The sequence below is a fragment of the Ogataea philodendri genome (genome assembly GCF_020536065.1).
Source record: "Ogataea philodendri strain CBS6075 chromosome Unknown scaffold8, whole genome shotgun sequence".
NCBI classification, from domain to species: Eukaryota; Fungi; Ascomycota; class Pichiomycetes; order Pichiales; family Pichiaceae; genus Ogataea; species Ogataea philodendri.
Genome location: NW_025764223.1, coordinates 269454 through 288001, shown reverse-complemented (window position 1 = coordinate 288001; position 18548 = coordinate 269454). Strand labels below are relative to the sequence as shown.

The 18548-nt window shown below is 41.1% G+C and overlaps 10 protein-coding genes across 10 annotated transcripts; 4 read left to right on the top strand and 6 right to left on the bottom strand.

The window, feature by feature from the left end:
• Positions 1 to 4: 4 nt before the first annotated feature.
• OGAPHI_007085 (uncharacterized protein) lies at positions 5 to 925 on the bottom strand (the record flags this gene model as incomplete). Its single annotated transcript, XM_046208442.1, has 1 exon — positions 5 to 925. One exon carries the CDS (start codon positions 923 to 925, stop codon positions 5 to 7), a length of 921 nt encoding a protein of 306 aa, XP_046058202.1.
• Positions 926 to 995: 70 nt separating this feature from the next.
• OGAPHI_007084 (uncharacterized protein) lies at positions 996 to 2240 on the top strand (the record flags this gene model as incomplete). Its single annotated transcript, XM_046208441.1, has 1 exon — positions 996 to 2240. One exon carries the CDS (start codon positions 996 to 998, stop codon positions 2238 to 2240), a length of 1245 nt encoding a protein of 414 aa, XP_046058201.1.
• A 6-nt stretch (positions 2241 to 2246) lies between these two features.
• On the bottom strand, positions 2247 to 2552 carry OGAPHI_007083 (uncharacterized protein; the record flags this gene model as incomplete). Its single annotated transcript, XM_046208440.1, has 2 exons — positions 2247 to 2438; positions 2508 to 2552. 2 exons carry the CDS (start codon positions 2550 to 2552, stop codon positions 2247 to 2249), a joined length of 237 nt encoding a protein of 78 aa, XP_046058200.1.
• A 68-nt stretch (positions 2553 to 2620) lies between these two features.
• Positions 2621 to 3415, top strand: OGAPHI_007082 (uncharacterized protein; the record flags this gene model as incomplete). Its single annotated transcript, XM_046208439.1, has 1 exon — positions 2621 to 3415. One exon carries the CDS (start codon positions 2621 to 2623, stop codon positions 3413 to 3415), a length of 795 nt encoding a protein of 264 aa, XP_046058199.1.
• A 23-nt stretch (positions 3416 to 3438) lies between these two features.
• Positions 3439 to 4614, bottom strand: OGAPHI_007081 (uncharacterized protein; the record flags this gene model as incomplete). The annotated part of the gene is made up of 1 exon (XM_046208438.1): positions 3439 to 4614. The coding sequence occupies one exon, from the start codon at positions 4612 to 4614 to the stop codon at positions 3439 to 3441; it is 1176 nt and encodes a 391-aa protein (XP_046058198.1).
• A 118-nt stretch (positions 4615 to 4732) lies between these two features.
• OGAPHI_007080 (uncharacterized protein) lies at positions 4733 to 9373 on the bottom strand (the record flags this gene model as incomplete). The annotated part of the gene is made up of 1 exon (XM_046208436.1): positions 4733 to 9373. The coding sequence occupies one exon, from the start codon at positions 9371 to 9373 to the stop codon at positions 4733 to 4735; it is 4641 nt and encodes a 1546-aa protein (XP_046058197.1).
• Positions 9374 to 11096: 1723 nt separating this feature from the next.
• Positions 11097 to 12248, top strand: OGAPHI_007079 (uncharacterized protein; the record flags this gene model as incomplete). The annotated part of the gene is made up of 1 exon (XM_046208435.1): positions 11097 to 12248. One exon carries the CDS (start codon positions 11097 to 11099, stop codon positions 12246 to 12248), a length of 1152 nt encoding a protein of 383 aa, XP_046058196.1.
• A 91-nt stretch (positions 12249 to 12339) lies between these two features.
• On the top strand, positions 12340 to 15255 carry OGAPHI_007078 (uncharacterized protein; the record flags this gene model as incomplete). The annotated part of the gene is made up of 1 exon (XM_046208434.1): positions 12340 to 15255. The coding sequence occupies one exon, from the start codon at positions 12340 to 12342 to the stop codon at positions 15253 to 15255; it is 2916 nt and encodes a 971-aa protein (XP_046058195.1).
• Positions 15256 to 15322: 67 nt separating this feature from the next.
• Positions 15323 to 15859, bottom strand: OGAPHI_007077 (uncharacterized protein; the record flags this gene model as incomplete). The annotated part of the gene is made up of 1 exon (XM_046208433.1): positions 15323 to 15859. One exon carries the CDS (start codon positions 15857 to 15859, stop codon positions 15323 to 15325), a length of 537 nt encoding a protein of 178 aa, XP_046058194.1.
• A 243-nt stretch (positions 15860 to 16102) lies between these two features.
• On the bottom strand, positions 16103 to 18092 carry OGAPHI_007076 (uncharacterized protein; the record flags this gene model as incomplete). The annotated part of the gene is made up of 2 exons (XM_046208432.1): positions 16103 to 17796; positions 17864 to 18092. 2 exons carry the CDS (start codon positions 18090 to 18092, stop codon positions 16103 to 16105), a joined length of 1923 nt encoding a protein of 640 aa, XP_046058193.1.
• Between the last annotated feature and the right edge of the window lie 456 nt (positions 18093 to 18548).

Here is an 18548-nt window from a genome sequence, read left to right as displayed (position 1 = left end):
TATATTATAATTTATCGATATCATCATCGGCAGCAGACTTTTGTAGTTCTTGCAGTTTTTCATCCCGTTTATACCCTGCTAGTCTGATTTTCATCAAAGTGTCTTCAACAAGATCGGTTTTCGAAAAGGTCCGACCGCATTCGGGGCATTCAGTCGACCTGTAGTTCGCCAACGATGCTTTGTCATACGTATGTCCACAAACGTTGTTTCTAATGGGATTTTTCATAATCAATCTGGAGATTGGACATGTTAAATTGACCTTACCACCTCCAATCTCGATTTCGTCGTCGTCTTCTTGATCATTAAATGGAATAGGTTCTGTAGGGTTGATGGAAACAAACAGTTTCTTGTTCAATTCCAGCTCGTCTGCCTTTGCCATACGATCTCCTGCCGATTTGAACTCCTTGGAGTTCGCTGAAAGGGTTTCCTTGTATAGATCATGAATCTGGGATGGAACTGTGGTCATTTGTGCGTAGTGCTCGAAATCGTCCAATTGGAGCTCTGACTCATTCCTTTCCAAGATCTCTGTCCGAGCTTTACGAAAGGCCGTCAAATATGCTGTTTGTCGACGTCGAGTCTGGCCCAGCTTGATCAAGACGCGTTTTCCTTGTTCCAAAACCGTATCCTCCTTATACTTTTTCCTCTTTGTTGACTCATATTCTTCCAAATCAAGCTTGTTCTCAACCAGCTTCTCGACTTCCTGTTCTAAATTAGCATCGATATACTTGAACAAGGTCTCCATCAATGTATTATCTGTTTCTTTGATCAAAGTCTCCATAGTTTTCGTGGGATGAAGTTGTCGCAATTCCGATTTAAACTTCTTGTTCAACGGGTAGTACGTTGGAAGTTGAAACAGATTCGGATTTGATGGGCCTGGTTGCTCGACTGTGTCAATTTCGTCCTCTCGCTCTCTTTTCACAGACATTATTAGGAACAAGGTAAGAAAAAAAACACCACAAAAAAAAAACATTTATTTATCCTTGTATTTTTCGACCATGTCTCACGATCCAGAGCCCGCGGCCCCTGTGACTATATTGCAGAAGATTGTGACCCTCCAGCACATTCATTCTCTTTATCTGGCCGCACAGCAATCGCAACCGCCTCGCAAAGATATTTCATTCAATATCCTACAGCTCCAAACCATGATAAACAATAATCCTTTAATAAATCCAGACTTCGACTTATTGGACATCAAGGGTTCTCTCGACGCGATCAAGGAAAAGAAACAAAGTGGAGGAGCGGTCCAGAACATTTTAACTCCAGTCCAGATCGTTCAGGTGATCTCAGAGAGCCTCTCTGGAGACACTGCCGAAGAACAGGTTATATCGCAAGTTCCTAAAAGTACCGTATTCAGACTATCAAACAAAGTGGATATCACTCTAGTCAAGGATAGGTTGATTAAGATTTTGAACAGCTACAAGAATGCCACATTGGAAGAAATCACTGCCATGGAGGTCAATTTCAAGGAGAAGAAGAAGGAAATCAACCAGATAGAAAATGGTAATATCGAAGATACAAGATTGGTTCAAGAATTCTCTAAAAACGTGGAAGAGAACAACGATGAGACATCCAAGGAGGAGATTGCAGTCGACCAGAATTCATCTCAGCAGGAACTAGTGAATATGGTGAAGGAGAAACTTGAGTCTGAAGATGGCAAGGAGATCACCAAAGTTCTTCAAGACTTGTCGGAGAACCAAGAGAAAGACGAGAAAATTGTTCTGGACGAAGAACAATTGGAGAAAACGTTGCAAATGGCCAAGAACGAAGAACAGGAAGAAGAAAAACAGAAACCTGCTCCGAAAGAACTCGCATCTCCAACGCCAGAACCAGCGACTCCGACTACTCCATCAAGTGGCGACGAATTGCGTGGACGTAAACGGCGTGGGTCGGGAAGCGTTCCTCCAAATTCTACAAAGCGGTTCAACGCCCTTTCGACACAACTTCTTACACAAATCTCGTCTAACCGGTTTGCGTCGATGTTCATGCAGCCAGTGAACGAGAACGAAGAACCAGATTACTACAAAGTGATACGACACCCGGTGGATATCAAGAGTTTAGGAAAAGCGATACGGACAAAAGAAATAACAACATTTGACGAGTTAGAATTCGAGCTTCAACTGATGTTCAGCAACGCAATTATGTACAACGATATGCATCAGACAGAAACGTATAAATGGACCATTGAAATGATGGAAGAAGCACAAAATCTTCTCAATCTATTCCGAGAGTCCTCCAGCTGAAGAAATCTATTTGCCGCCTCTCATTTGGTTCATGAGGATTTGGTTTTGTTCCTGGAATCTGGATCCAACTCTCTCGGAGTGTTTCAGGAATTTCTCAGCGCACTTGTTCAAACAAGTGTCCTCTTTGGTGCTAAGCTTACTGGAAGTGAAATCGTTCACACAGTCATTGAAACATCTATCAACCAAGTTGGTGTATAGCTATAATGTTAGTATTAGACGTTAATTCTCACTCACCCTCATGAAATCATTCATTTGCTTTTGTTCCACAATCTTCTGGAACTCTTGTTGTTCTTTGTAGTTTAGTTGATCCATGGTGGTTGTTTATTTGATAATATAACAATTGCTCGAAAATTTTTCAAAATCAATTAAATTAATTCCTAATGTTCAAATCGTATGGGGAAAGGGCCGAGGCCCACCCTTCAAATGTTGCCAGCAGATTACTAAAACTGATGGAATCTAAACAGACTAACTTGTGTGCTTCTGTTGATGTTACCAAAACCAAGGAATTGCTCGAGCTTTTAGACAAATTGGGTCCTTTTATCTGTTTGGTCAAGACACATATTGATATAGTTGAGGACTTTTCGTATGAGTCTACGATCGTTCCGTTGTTGGAGCTCTCCAAGAAACACAACTTTATGATTTTTGAGGACAGAAAGTTTGCCGATATTGGAAATACTGTCAAACTTCAATACAAAGGTGGAATCTATCAAATCTCCAAATGGGCACACATTACCAACGCTCACGGTGTCACTGGTTCGGGAATCATTTCGGGCCTTCGTCAGGCTGCTGAAGAATCTACTGATGAACCGCGTGGACTTTTGATGTTGGCTGAACTCTCATCAAAGGGTTCGTTAGCTTACGGTGAATACACAGCAAAGACAGTCGAGTTGGCGAAAAGTGACAAGGAGTTTGTGATTGGATTCATTGCTCAAAGAGACATGGGTGGTAAAGAGGAAGGATTTGACTGGCTTACAATGACTCCTGGTGTCGGTCTGGACGACAAAGGAGATGCTTTGGGCCAACAATACAGAACTGTTGATGAAGTTATAAAAACCGGTACTGACATTATAATCGTTGGAAGAGGACTTTTCGGCAAGGGAAGAGACCCATTGGTTGAGGGAAAGAGATACAGAGACGCTGGATGGGCAGCATATAAACAGCGTGTTGCTAATTAGTATTTCAGATTATGTACACGAATTTATGATTCTAGAATTGGAGATTCACTTAGCTGTTGGCGCGAGATCTCAAAGACCAACAGCCCAATAGAGGTGGCGGGAATACTTGTGAATGACGAGCGGAAAAAGCCTCTATAGCAGAACCCAAAGAGCGTGAGATGCGATTTGCGCCACCGTTGCAACATGATTTCAAAGGTTTCGATGTAGGAATTATAGTAGAGCTTGAAAAAACGGCGACGATCGACCTGATGAGCCTCATTGTACAGGTCTAATGATTCCAGTCTAGACAAATGGACTTGTTGCACCTTGTTAAGCGGGTATTGGATTGCCAATAAGGTGGTAGCTGCACTGGCACCAGCCAACAAAATAAATCCTAGGTTTAGAACTTTCATAGATCTGGTATTTTCCTGAGGATTGGAAGGAGTGTGGAACAGCTTTGAGCGCCAATGTCTGTACCATTGAATCATTCCCTCTGTTTTATGGTAGCCTTGGTTTTTGACCAGCTCAAAGACTGAGAAATAAAACGCAAACCCAAGACTTTCTTTAATGAAGTTTAAACTGAATCCGGCAAATATTCCAACAGGACCGATCTGTCTCAACTTATAGACTCCATACTCCCAGAGACTCTTCTGTTTTCCATTGACCAGCTCGGAATAGCTGGATCTGGCATAAAGAGCGTCGATAGGAGATGCTGCCACACTTGCAGCGGCACCGGCTATGAAACCCGCTCTAAATGTATCGATCGGTCTTGGGTCTTCAAGTGATTTGATATTTTTCTTGTTAAACTGCTGCAACACCGTCAGATATGTCGAGTATAAGATCAGTCCAATGGCACTATTGGCAATAATCGGGGGCAGAACCTGTCGCGGAATGAAATTCCATCCTTCTCGTTTGATTGATTGGTATAACAAAGCTATTCCTGAATGTGTTCGTAAACTCCACGGTTTGGACGCAAGCTCTCCATGCAAAAGCGCACGAGCAGTGGTAAGATAATCAAAACGAGACGGCCGGAACAGCTTCGCAGGATTTCTCATATATGCCGACGTGATTTGATACAAAATAGCACGGATACCTGCAGACGATGCCGAAACCACCTGGGTGTTGCGGTTGGAGAGCTGTTGGTTCGAGGGGTTTGTGTCATCACGAATAATTCCCGTATCACTGTTGTAGAAGTCTTCCGTAAGTCTCGGTCGTTCCATCAAGGCTTATTCCGAAAGACGTATCGTTGAAGGTGGGTTTGTATCGATTTGGGATTGATTACTTGGAATAAAATTATTTTTCTACACCGCCTTGAAATTAATAGGGAAATCTGATAATTTAATCAACTTCATCCACCGATGTGTTCTTGGCATCATCCGACCGGGCGACGGGTTCGGATTCTTTGTGATCCTCCTTTTTTTCTTCAACCTCTTTTTTCTGGTCGTCCAAATTTTCTTTGACATCATCTCCTGCTTCAACATCTTTTAGTAATTGTTTGAGTACCGGCTCAAGCTTGAGTTTGTTCAACTCATCAAATTTGAGTTCTGTCCTTTTCACAAGTAACATGTTCTTCAGGAATTCAAGAGCCTCATCCTTGAAGTTCTCACGGTGGCGATTTCTGGCCAAGAATTTAGACGAAAGAGTCAGAAGCTTGCCCACTGTACTGGTGACATCGTTGAACTTGTAGATCAGAATCACCTTACAGGCCAAATTCAAAACATCGTGTTGGGTTTTAACCATTCCATTCACATCTGTGCTCTCCACCTCAGGCTTCAACAGCTCGAGCAATAGTCTGATACATCCTGCATCTAAAACAAGTTCTGGAGAAAGCGAGTCAAGCGGAAGATCAGACGAAACTAGCAAAGTCGTGAGAGTTTTTAGTGCGTGAGATCTCAACTCACGGCATGGATTGTAGCATTGATGCGCAATAGCTTCAATAAGTGGATACCAACTAGATGGAGTTTCGCTGTTATTTGGAATCGTTTCTTTGAATTGTTCAGATTCAACAATTTTCGACAAGCTCAAAGTCAAACTTATAGACTTGCTGGCTGTAGCAACCAAGTCTTGGAACGGATTTTTGTTTTTCTCCACCTTGTGACCACTGGCAATCAATTTATCATACTCTTGCTCCCACTGGGCTCCATATGCTCCCACGGCAGATATTTCATCCAACAGACCCAAAACGTCCATGTAGTTCTGGTAGGTGATGATTTCAGGTAAGGTTTCGATCAGACTCCGCATAAATTGGTAAACAATCTCTGTGTTCTTCGGCGAGGCTGCAAAGATCCTGATCAGTGACCAATACTTTGAGTTTTGCGACAGAATTATCTGGCACCATGTTCCTTTCACCAAGACTAACATTTGTAACGGATGTAGAATGACTGAGCCATATTTCATCAGTGCTTCTCTATTTTTCTCGGCCAGAGTCAAGAACTTCTCGATTGTGGAATTCAGCAAGTCGGCGTTAGATTTATTGCCATTGTGCAACAATAGAAGCTTATAGGCGTTAACCCTGACTAGACAGCTCATCTTAAAATCTTCAGCAGGACTAAACACTTTATCGCAAAGAGTAAGTGTCTTAATAACGAGCTCCTGTTCTCCAGTAAGCAACAAGTAGCAAACACATATCTCCAAAATGAAGAGGATTTCATTGAGGTAAACTCGTGGATCAGCATCTTCCTTACTTGGGATAGACTCCAAAAGTATGGAAACGAACTGGTTAAGGTTCTCTGAATCTGTCTTGCTCACATTCCGGAATAAAGAGTTGATACTGCTGGACTTGATGCATTCCATAGTTGATAAGGTGCACTCAATTTCCTCGTCAGTAGGCTCAGGAGTGTCGTCAGACAGACCTTTAAGATAAGATGAGAAAGTAGAGAATATTCCATTGTCTTTGAGGGCCTTTGTGCGACTGAACTGGTATTGTGGTTTTGGCTTTTCCAGTCCGTCCAAGCCAATCCGCTTCTGGAACTCTGGAAAAAGGTCGGGTTCAATAAGTCCATTTTCGAACAAAGTCAAAATGATTTTAACCAAGGGAACCCAGTGCTTTGAAACCCGGTAGTTAGATTTGCGCACGATTCTAAATAGAACCAAGGTGCTCAATTGAGCTCTAAAATCTCTTCCAAAGGAAACAGAAAGATAACTGACTGTGATAGTCTCATTTTCCTTCTCTAATTTTAATTCTGTGATTGGAAGAGCTTCTCTGGAGTCCAGCGCAAATTCAGATTCTTTAACTCCAGTTAGAGTTGTCAAATGAGCAACAATCTCAATAATTTCATCCACCAGCTCATTCATACCGAAGTACGACGCGATGGATGCACACTTCTCGACACTTGAAATCATCCTCGTAACGACGCTATCGTGTGTGGCATCATCAAACATCATGACCAGTGTACTGATAACATCTTTTGAAATCTTTTCGAACAAGACCTGATCAAACTGCAGCGAGTCTTCCAATTTTTCATAAGCGAGGGAAGAAACTTCTTCGCTGAGCAGCTTGCTAGATTGCTCTGCAATTAGAGAATGCCAGACAGTTTCAAACCACTTAGATGTTCCTCTATGTTCCTCTGGCATAATGATTTCCTTTTCCCTAATAGAATGGTAAATTTTCTCGGTGTACCATTGAGGGAAATCCTTTCCTTTGTAGCATCCTCTGAGGTTTCTTTGATAGTCTTCCAAAGTCATTGGTTTCTTAACATTGGGGTTGTGCAGATCGGTGTTTAACATAATGATAGAAAAGGATAACACAAATAGCGAGTCCTGGTCTGGTGTGACCTTTTGATCTTCATCTTCTTCACCGTTCTCTGCAACGGAGTCTGCATCCTGGCATGATATATATCTGTGGTTGAATACTTCGACAATTCTTTCAATTTGTTGTGCTTCTCCTGGTAATCTAAAATTATTCAGAAGCATTCTAAGTGCTTCGTCTGGTCTCAAGTTTTTGAAATCCAACAGATCAATAAACTCCTTCAAAAGCTCCTTATTAGAAGGCTTAGCAAGTAATTCTCCAAGCTTCTTCTTGTCGATCCGACCAGATTTCTCAAACAGAAATCTGGCCACTTCAGAGACATCACTGATATCTTTGATAAAGCCTTTTTCTTGTAATAAATCTAAACCGGATTGAGGTTTTTCGTTCCATTTCTTTGTGCACTCGATGAAGTCCGACTTCTTTATCTGTTGCAGGACTAGTTGATTCGGAGAAAGACCACTAAATTCAATGTTCAGTTTGCTTGCTTCTTTGACTCGGTCATGAACCCCATCGACAAAGCTCAAAACACCCTCCATACAGATTGAAGGAACATTACCTGTGGTAAAAAGCGTAACTTCAGATGAAGATAGACGACAGAGAAGCCGAAGTGTCATCTCTGCAATATCTGATCTATCAAAATCACAGTCGTATGACTTGAAAAGAGAGTTGAAAAACAGAGGAGAGCGGATCCAAAGAACACTGAGGGTCTCAACAAGAATTTCCTTGATAATTGGGAATTTCCCAGTTTGGAATTCACCACCCAGTTCTTCGACTTCTTTTTCGCTCAGTTGTTCAACTTCAAAGGAGCCTTTTTCTCCCATCTTGAACACCCTCTCTTGATTTTTTTCCAAATCCTTCAGAAGCATGTCCTGATTCGCAACAATGTCCTGAAAAATTGTGGTCAAAAGCAATTCAATCTGGATCTTCAGGTGTTCATTCATGTTCAGGGTAAGATTCAGAAACAGTTTCATTGCCAAAGTGAGCAAGTACGGCGAATCAGCGGTCTGTATCAATTGGACCAGATGGTGGCACGTTTTGTCAGAAATTAATTGAAGAAGTGCAGAGTGTTTAGCAATTATTCCACCCGACACTTCGATGATTGTGTTCAGTATGTTTAGTGCAAGAATCCGCGAGCTTTCAGTGAATCTGAACTGATTTTCCGGGGAAAGAATATCAATTGTATGATTCATATACTCCTTCATGCATGGAAGACCAAACGGAACTTGCTCATCTTCTGATAAAGAAGAAACGTTGGTCCCGGCCACTTCTTGTGCCTCTTCCACCTGCTCTTCCACATGAACGCTGACATCGTCTTCCTTTGCTTCTGGAGTACTAGGAGACTCGTCACGATTTTCCGGAGAATTGGATAAATCGCTTTCGCCCTTGCTTTCATGGTTAACGTCGTCTTCGTAATCGGTCCCCCCTATAGTATCAGTTGGGAGCCCGCCACTTTCGGTCGTGGCTGTGAGTTCCACCTCCAGTGTTTTCACATTGTGGTCTACTCCTTCATCAACAGGAATGTGTCTCAATTTGCTGAATATTTTCTCGGTGATTCCAATCAGCGATGTTTCTGCCGCGCTTCTCAAAATCTCCCTTCTTCTTGTGTTGATTGCCAAAGAGAAGCAAGTTGACACGGTTTCATACATCGAGTCATCTGTCAGCAAATCTCCCAGCTTGGATGACACAATCACTTCCAGCAGTTGTATTATTTTGATCAGAAGAATGTCGTCTTGTGTTTGATCTGTCCCTTCGAAACGACAACGAGATAAAGCAGAAACAATTTGGCCTAAGCATTGTAGTATGTTTGTACAACCCTCGTTGACAATTCCGTATTTGATAAACTTGGACAGGGAGGTCACGGCTACGTCAGTTATGTAACCAGAAGTGCTTGGTGATCTGATGACCAGTAGAAATGGTTGGAGTAGAGTTAACACGTCAATATCGTCAATTGATTTCAATTCACTGAGTATGGATCTCAGCTCAATGAAACCGCTTAAAAAATGGTCGTCATCTTTCACTTTAGTTCCTGATCTCAAAAAGGTTGAAAGACGGGTACCGTTGTCTTCGTCCACATATGGTGAGTTTTCTTTTGTAAATTGACTTCCAAGGAGTGCAGATAGTGGACCAGTGACCGAGGACTTTGATGACTTTCTCATCACAGAAGAAATGAATGTACATTCTCCTATTGCGAACGAGAGTGGATCAATTGTCGATAATCGGACAGAGTTCATGGTCTTGATCTAATGGATGTGAGGTTCGGTCTGAAATTGTTTTGGCTTTACGATTTGGTATCCGATAGGTAACACCTGATTCAAAGACCTGAAAACTTCCAAAATTCAATAGTTCCAAAAGACACGGTGGTTTGTTGTCCTGTCAATCGGGGTCTATTCAATCTCGGTTAATCTAGTGACAGATTGTTATTTTGTAAATCAACCTACGCCTGGATAAAAAAAAGTTATGAGCACTGCGTATTTAGTTTACGTGAGATAGATAGCTCATGTTATCTCCCGGGCTGCAATAATCACTGATACCAAAGCTCTTCGGCGAGAAACCCAACAACACTTAGTATGGCATTATTGAAAAGCTGGCGGCAGGCAAGAAAAGCAATAGTAGCAGTATTTACGGTTAAATAAGCTCTAAGACTTAGTTAGTTACTTCTACGGTATAGCACTTACTAGAGGTAATTATGTCTGGAACGACATTCCACATATACACATATTGCTGGGGTGGCCCTATTCGTTGCTCTGCTATGCGCATCACCTGCAGCTATATTAGAGAATCGATGTATTGACCTTTCATAAAATCCGAAACAGACCTTTTTCCTGATAGTCTGATTTAAACACCCAATGAGGGTTTTGTGGAGACGAACCAACAGATATGCCTTCACGCAGGACTTCCCAAAACCCAAGCATGCACTCAAAGGAATTCTTATCCCGACCAATTGATTGCTTAAGCTATCCTAACTCACCAATATGATTATTGCCTCCTACTCACACAAAAAGCATCAGCTACCATATGAATTCAAGCAATTTTTATTTGGGGCTGATGATCCCGCATCTCACTCTCAGTCACTGTGCCCCAGTTTATCTGGATCTTTCTTTCAGTGGACAGACGAAAAACCAGGAACGCCATATGCTGGCACCATACCTGCTATGCTTTTACACAGATTGATCACTCTCGAAATAAAATACCCTAGCTGAGAGGATACGTTCAGCTCAATATGCGCTGCTTTAGGGGATGAACTAATCAAACTGACTGATGATGCGAAGAGTCTCTAAACTGTCTCTCGCACTGCTTCTGTGCTTCATCCAGCAGTTAAACCACCAAAAACTGATTCTGAGTTCCCCAATAGCAACCCTGCTTCACAAGATTCGACGACTAATATCCCTGAACCAACCGGACCACAATGCTTACCTGCAGTACTCCACTCCAAAAAATCGTTCTCTCAATCTTATGATCTGTCAATTCTCACTTGACAGAGCTAAAGACATTCACTTACCTTACTTCACTCTATGATATGCTCATATCATGAAGTGCCTAACCTATCAGGACAAGTTACGCAGTTTACTTCAATCAGCCCCACTCGTCCTTTATCTGCACAAACCACATAGCATGTCGACACCAAAACCACCCGCTATTTCTCCTGCTACGCTGATTCGGACTTCCTTATAGAACTTATCAAATTCACGGGTCACCTTAACCATCGTCCATATATTAGTGCTGACCCTGGAATGTTTACTCCTTCTTCTTACTATATGCAAGCACTTCTTCGGAGATGTAATATCAACGAGGACCTCAACCTTGAGAGTAGAATCAGGGCGGCGGTAGTAAAAACATCGCGCTGATGGAGTATTAGGTAATTGAATGTTCGATTACATAAGTTATGAAGTAGATAATTTTTCTGGTAGTGTCTACTTATTATATGTATATAATTTTCTCCGATCTCCAAAGACAATGGGACTATTCGCTTATTTAGACATCCGCGTAGGAAACAAGGATTTGGGGAGAGTTGTTGCTGAGCTCTCTACAGATTTGGCTCCTAAATCGTGCAAGAATTTTTTGGATCTTTGTAGATCCAAGAGTTACAACAACACCTGTTTTCATAGAGTTATTCGAAACTTTATGATCCAAGCTGGAGATACAGACCACAAGATAATAGACATAAAAAACTACCCTCCACCTGATTTAGGGAAAGGAGGTAAGTCTTCTTTTTTGTCTGAGTACTTCGAAGATGAAAACAAGGTGGCCATTGACAAAGCTTTTCTGCTTTGCATGGCCAATCAAGGTACAAAGGACACTAATGGCTCTCAATTTTTTATTAGCACCACGCCATCCCCTCATTTGAGTGGGAAGCACTCCGTTTTTGGCAAGATAATTCATGGCAAGTCCATAATTCGGGAGCTTGAGAAAACTCCAGTCATTAGCAGCAAGAATAGTGATCCTCAAGCATGGATACCTGCGGCAGATAACATTGCGTTGATTTATGATTGTGGTGAATGGAAAGAAGGAGATTACCTATTCTGCTACAACGCTTGTACAGATAGAATCGGTGGAGATATTTACGAAGAGTATCCAGATGATAACGACGAAAACGAATTGGATTTGGAAGATCCTAAAAAGACTTTACAAGCTGCAACCACAATCAAGGAATCGGCAACACTTTTATTCAAAGCATCCAGGCTGGATGATTCACGACTAAAATACAAGAAGGCATTGAGATATTGCAACGAACTTATACCAGATCAAGATTCAAACCCAGAATATTACAAGAAGTTCTTAGACCTGAAGAAAACCTTGTATTTGAACCTTGCTTTGATTGAACTAAACCTCAAAAATTACCAGGGCACTATAGATTACTGCGGATACTTGCTCGAAATGGACAGTGATGTTACGTTGACACGGACACAAACATCAAAAACCCTTTACAGGCTTGGAAAAGCTTATCATGGCCTCAAAAATTTCGAGGTTTCGTTAGAGTTCCTCCAAAAGGCTAGTCTGATCAATCCTGATGATCAGACAGTCAAGTCAGAAATGGCTTCTGTCAAGAAGTTGGTCGAAGATCAAAAGCAAACCGAAAGGCAACGGTTTGCCAAATTTTTCAGTTAATCGATTACTATATAGAAATTTTGTGGTGTGCGATGATCACCGCGAGAAAAAATCGGAATAATTGTTTTCAAATTACGAGTAAGTCTTTTTCATGGCGGATATTGCAACTGTGTCTCAACTGCTAGAGAAATCGTTGGCTCCTTCTACTGCAAAGATTGCAGAAGAAAGCTTACGAGCAGTCGAAGGGCAACAAGGTTTTCCCTCAACCCTTTTGCATGTGGTCGCAACTAGTGATCTGAGCATTCCAGTGAGATTGGCTGGGTCACTTTATTTCAAAAACCTGATCAAACGGAAATGGATTGACGAAAATGGTGTCTATCGATTACATACAGACGACGTCCAAATTGTGAAGACGCAAATCGTTGCATTGATGATTCAGTTACCGGATTCGCTACAAGTTCAAATAGGAGAAGCCGTGTCTCTCATCGCCGAATCTGAATTTCCCGAGCTTTGGCCTGATTTGATTGACGAACTTGTTGGTAAACTTAGCCCAGATAATATGCACACCAACAAAGGTGTTTTGAAAGTGGCACACTCAATCTTCAAGAGATGGAGACCGTTATTTGGATCCAACGAACTGTACTCTGAAATCAACCTTGTACTATCGAAATTTGCACAACCATTTCTTGAAATTTTGAAGATGGTGGATCATTTGATTGAAGAGAACGTCAACAACAAAGACAATCTGGCTCTATTATTTGAAAATTTGCTTCTATTGGTGAAGATCTACTATGACTTGAACTGTCAGGACATCCCAGAATTCTTTGAAGACCATTTGCAGGAAGGGATGGCCGTTATTCACAAGTACTTGAAATATTCCAACCCACTACTTCAAGATTCGGACGAGGATGATGAAATTGATATTCTCACATTGGTCAAAACTAGTTGTTGCGAGTTGATTCAACTGTACACTACGAGATACCAAGAAGAATTGGGTAGTTTGATTACTGAGTTCATCAAAACTATTTGGGATTTGCTCAGTTCCATTGGTCCCCAGCCAAAGTATGATATCTTGGCTTCGAAATCGCTCCAATTTATGACCATTATTGCATCTCTTGAAGCATACAACAGCGCTTTGAAGTCTGAAGGCGCGCTTAAGGAGATAAGTGAAAAGATAATTCTTCCAAACGTTCTATTAAGAGAGTCAGACGAAGAGTTGTTTGAAGATGATCCAATTGAATATACAAGAAGGGATCTTGAAGGATCAGACTCTGATACAAGAAGAAGGGCAGCCACCGATTTCTTGAGAGCTTTGAAGGAAAATGAAGAGCAAGAGGTTACCAAGGTTGTAATGACTTATGTCAATCATTATCTTTCCGACTTCCAGTCAGACTCTTCTCATTGGAAATCGAAAGACCTGGCCATCTGTTTGTTCAGTTCGATCGCTGCAAAGGGATCTATTACTAATGCCGGAATTACATCTACCAACTTGCTTGTTGATGTTGTCAACTTCTTTTCCGAGTTTGTGGCTCAGGATCTGGTCAATCAGGTTTCACACCCAATTTTGAAGGTCGATGCTATAAAATACATCTTCACATTCAGAAACCAATTGACAAAACAACAATTGATTGAGGCTTTCCCTTTGCTTTCATCTCATTTCCAAGATAGCAACTATGTTGTTTATACATATGCCGCCATCACCATTGAGAAGATTCTATCGTTGAGAAATCCTGCTAGCCATCAGCAATTATTATTTGGCAAATCAGACATCCCTTCGGCAGTTTTTGAAGATCTTTTGATGAATCTGTTCAGACTAATGTTTAGCAAGGGCGATTCCCCAGAAAAGCTTGCAGAGAACGAGTTCTTGATGAAGTGTGCCATGAGAATTTTGCTAACTGCAGAAGATTCTTTGGGTACTGTTGCACCACAGCTACTGCAGCAGTTGATGAAGATTGTCGATATCATTGGGAAAAATCCTTCAAATCCAAAGTTTTCGCATTACACTTTTGAGTCTATTTGCGTCATAATCAAGTTCAACAACAGTCAAATCACGAGTATTTTCGAATTGATCAAGCCCTGTCTTCTATCTGTTTTGAGTCAAGATATTCAGGAATTCATTCCATACTCATTTCAAATTCTAGCATACTGTCTTGAAAACTTTCCACACACAGAGAAGATTCCAGTTGAGTACGAGCAGCTCATCAAGCCTCTTTGTTCGCCGGCAGTCTGGGAGTTTAGGGCAAATGTTCCCGCAATTGAGAGACTTTTGTCTGCAATTATCAAGGCGCAGCCAACTGTTTTCACATCTACCTCTTCTCTGACGCCTATATTGGGTGTGTTCCAGAAACTTATTTCTTCAAAACTGAACGATCATTTAGGATTTGACTTTTTGGAGGCAATCTTACTCAACATCGATATCTCTTATCTCAATCCGTTTATGAAAGAGATTGCAATGATATTGCTTTCTCGTCTTCAAACTTCTCGGACAGAGAAGTTTGTCAAAAGATTTATTGTCTTTTTAAGTTCTATCGCTGCATTACCTACCTCAAATGACCCAGCATTCAAGAAAAATCCACTGAACTCGTCTTTTGTCATCCAGTTCATAGAGAATGTTCAAGTGGGTATTTTCCAACAGATTCTGACTAGTGTTATCACGCCAACCATTGAATCATTCAACAACTTGCTTGATAAAAAGATTTTAATTGTTGGGCTGGTCAACCTTATCACCGAGCAATCACAAGTATTGGGGCTGGAGAACTTTAAGCTTGTCCTGTCTAAGCTTCTTAGGATTTCATCATCTGACAGCATCAAAAACTACAAAAACTTTAATGAGAATGTGGAGCTGCTACTTGAACTTGAAAATGATGAGCTTTCATTTGGGTCCAGTTTCAATCAATTAAACATCATTCAGCAAAGACCATTTGATCCTGTGAAGGAGATCAGCTCAAAGGAAATGATATCAACTTATCTCCGCACCAAGTTGACTTCGTTCCCAAATATTCAAGCTGTTTTGGTCACTTTAGATCAACCGGATCAAGAGCTTGTCAGATCATTGGGTATTTCCTGATTTGACACGTTTATCTTTACATGAAAACACTGTTGTTTTGTAATATACACACCTCTATCGTACTTCGTTATTTATCATCCTCTGCCGGTTGCTCGGGATATTGTTCTTCACTTTCATTATCTTTTTGCATGTCTTCAACCTTTTCCAATCGTTCCTTTTCAGCAATTTCGGCAGCGGTTAAAAATCGTCCTCCTTGTCCTCTTGGTCTTCTCATAGCATGCTTATGTCTGGATTCGTGTAAATAGGGTTTGCGACCGCGTTGAATCTTCAGATTCTCTTCAAGCTTTGCTCTCGCTATCCTCCTCTTGAGTATACGATGGTATTGTTTTGCATTCACGTAGTATGGTTGGTCAGGTTGCTGTTGCGTTATAGATGTATTGGAACGAATTTGGGCCGGTGGTGATGGTGTAGTGGGTAGTGGAGATTGATCGGTTGAAGTGGAATGGTAGTCGGCACCATCTAAGTAGTCTCCGGGAAGGGGTTGTTGGTGGTTTCGATAAATTAATCCTACTTGTTGAGCTTGTTGTTGGTCGGGTTGTGTGAATTCGGATGACATCGCCGCAGACATCGAGGTGTTGACAGCAGCTGCTTTATTATCGGACATTAGAAAATAGAATATCGTCGGGTCGAAAAAATTAAAATATACTGCGCCGGGTAATTTGCTTTTGATTATAATGGTCTAGGTTAGGCTACCACAACTCGTTCTTTGAATAACTAGACTTGATTGTCGTGTAGAAGATACATAAAAATTCCGAAATCGCCAGTTTCCTAAGCCAACAGAAATCCTGCTACATGATAACAATCTTTTTATCGGTTTAATCTGAATACTATTACACAAACTTTATAGCTAAACCCTTTTGATTAGACGGTATAGCTCAAAAATTGCTGCCGGAGTGATACCTTGAATTCTTCGTGCTTGACCTATTGTTTCCGGTGAGGTTTCGTTCAAAATGGTTCTTGCCTCCATTGAAAGAGCTGGAACTTCAGAATAGTCGAAGTTTGGAGGAAGAAGCAAGTTTTCGTCACTTTTGAAAGCTCTGATTTGAGCCATTTCTCTCCCTAAGTAGCCTTGATAGCTTCCAAACACATCGATTTTTTGCTTGAGATTTCTTGGCAGTCTGTCAAGCTCTGGATTCTTCAGCACTGGAAGAAGCGTTTCCAAAGAAATGTTGTCATAGCGGAGTAAATCAAATGCAGATTTGTAACTAGAATCCATCCTGATTTTTAAAGTTTCGACAGCACGATTCCAATCTTGTGATGTTAGTTTGAAGTCTTTCAAAAATGCAATGCTGCTTTCGTAAATCAGCTTGTCTTTGCTGAACGCATTCCATCTCTTCTCTGTGACACAGCCCAAATTGTAACCCTTTTCTGTTAATCTCAGATCAGCATTGTCTGCGCGAACACTAATTCTGAATTCGGATCTGGACGTGAACATCCGATAAGGCTCCTCGACACCCTTTGTAATCAGGTCATCAATAAGAATACCAATATAGCCATCGGATCTGTCGAGAATCAATTGCGGCTTCTTTTGTTCTGTAAGTCCTGCATTTATTCCAGCAACTATTCCTTGTGCTGCAGCTTCTTCATAGCCTGTTGTGCCATTGATCTGACCTGCCAAATACAACCCCTCCACTGCTTTCGTCTCCAATGATTTCCTAAGCTCTCTTGGATCAATGTAGTCATATTCTACCCCATACCCAGGTTGAAGCATCTTCACATTTTCTAGTCCGATGATATTCTTCAACATTTTATCTTGAATGTCTGCTGGCATGGTACAAGATATTCCGTTGGGGTAAACCACATCTGTATCCAAGCCTTCAGGCTCAAGCCAGATGCGGTGTTTCGGCTTATCAGAAAACCTAATAAGCTTCGATTCTATCGATGGGCAATATCTTGGACCTTTAATAGTCTCCCTTATATGTATGCTTTTATCGAGATTTGAGAGAATCAGGCTATGCATTTCAGGGGTAGTATAAGTAGAGTAGCACAACAACTGTTCTTCAATCTTTGGCTTTTCGTTCAAGAAACTCATTGGTTCAGGAGGATCGTCGCCCGGTTCGGGGAACACCTTAGAATAATCGATTGTCTTTGAACTAATTCTAGGTGGAGTTCCGGTCTTTAGTCTTCCTAATTTGAAGCCCAAACCCTGAAAGGTTTTACTCAAACCAAAGGATGCATCCTCCCCTATTCTTCCGGCAGGCCACACTTCAAGACCCAAATGTATTTCTGCGCTCAAGAATGTTCCTGTCGTAATAACAACTTTATTACAACGGAGAAGTTCGCCATCCGAAAGTACAACTCCACATATCTTTCCCCTTCTAAATTTTTGTCCCTCCTCGTTCGAGCTTGACTCGTCAATAATTAGATCATCCACCCTTGCTTCTAAAATATTCAAATTTGGGTAAGTCTTCAAATGGTTTTGCATTTCATTCAAATACAATTTGCGATCAATTTGCGCCCTATGTCCCCACACGGCCGCTCCCCTCGAACGGTTTAAAATTTTGAATTGAATTCCAGCCTTATCGACAATGGAAGGGGCAACTCCATCAAGAGCATCGATTTCTTTAAGTAATGAACCTTTTCCGATGCCTCCCAAAAGCTGGATTACATGATGTTACTCCAACTTTCGAAGCATCTGGAGTAATAAGGGTAGTCTCTATCCCAGTCCGCGCTGAACCAGATGCTGCCTCGACTCCTGCATGACCACCTCCAACCACAATAACAGGAAATAATGGTCTTTCCGTCAGCTTTCTTGATAATTCAGCAGTCAGTGACAAGCTCCTGTATTGTATCTCCTTGAACCTTAAGAAATGTGATGTTTTGGTAATGGAAATCATTTGAAAATATAAGTCTTGATCGGTTTTTTCAAATCGAATTTTTCCAATTTTTTATTCAGATTTATTAAGACAGATTGATTATGTCATACTTGCTTTACAAACATGTTTTTTTTGTTTCAAATAATGTGGGATTGACTGGCTTTGTTCACGATTAACATCTCCAGATTGTTTAAAATCATTGTATCTGGGTCTGAATTTGATATATATATATTTAAATGCAGCGAAAAGAATTTTGCATGCAGAATTGACGGATGCTGGTGACTCCATTTAGACCGACCATGTGCAGCCCTGCTACACCCAATTCATTCCAGCTCTAGTCTTAATTCTCCCAATAATATTGGATATTATCGTATTACTGATAGAGAAATGACAGGTACATGTATACTAGAAGCACACAATGCAAAATTTCACGTAGATTCTTATCTCCAAGAGCTAGAGCTTCTTGTATAATTCTGA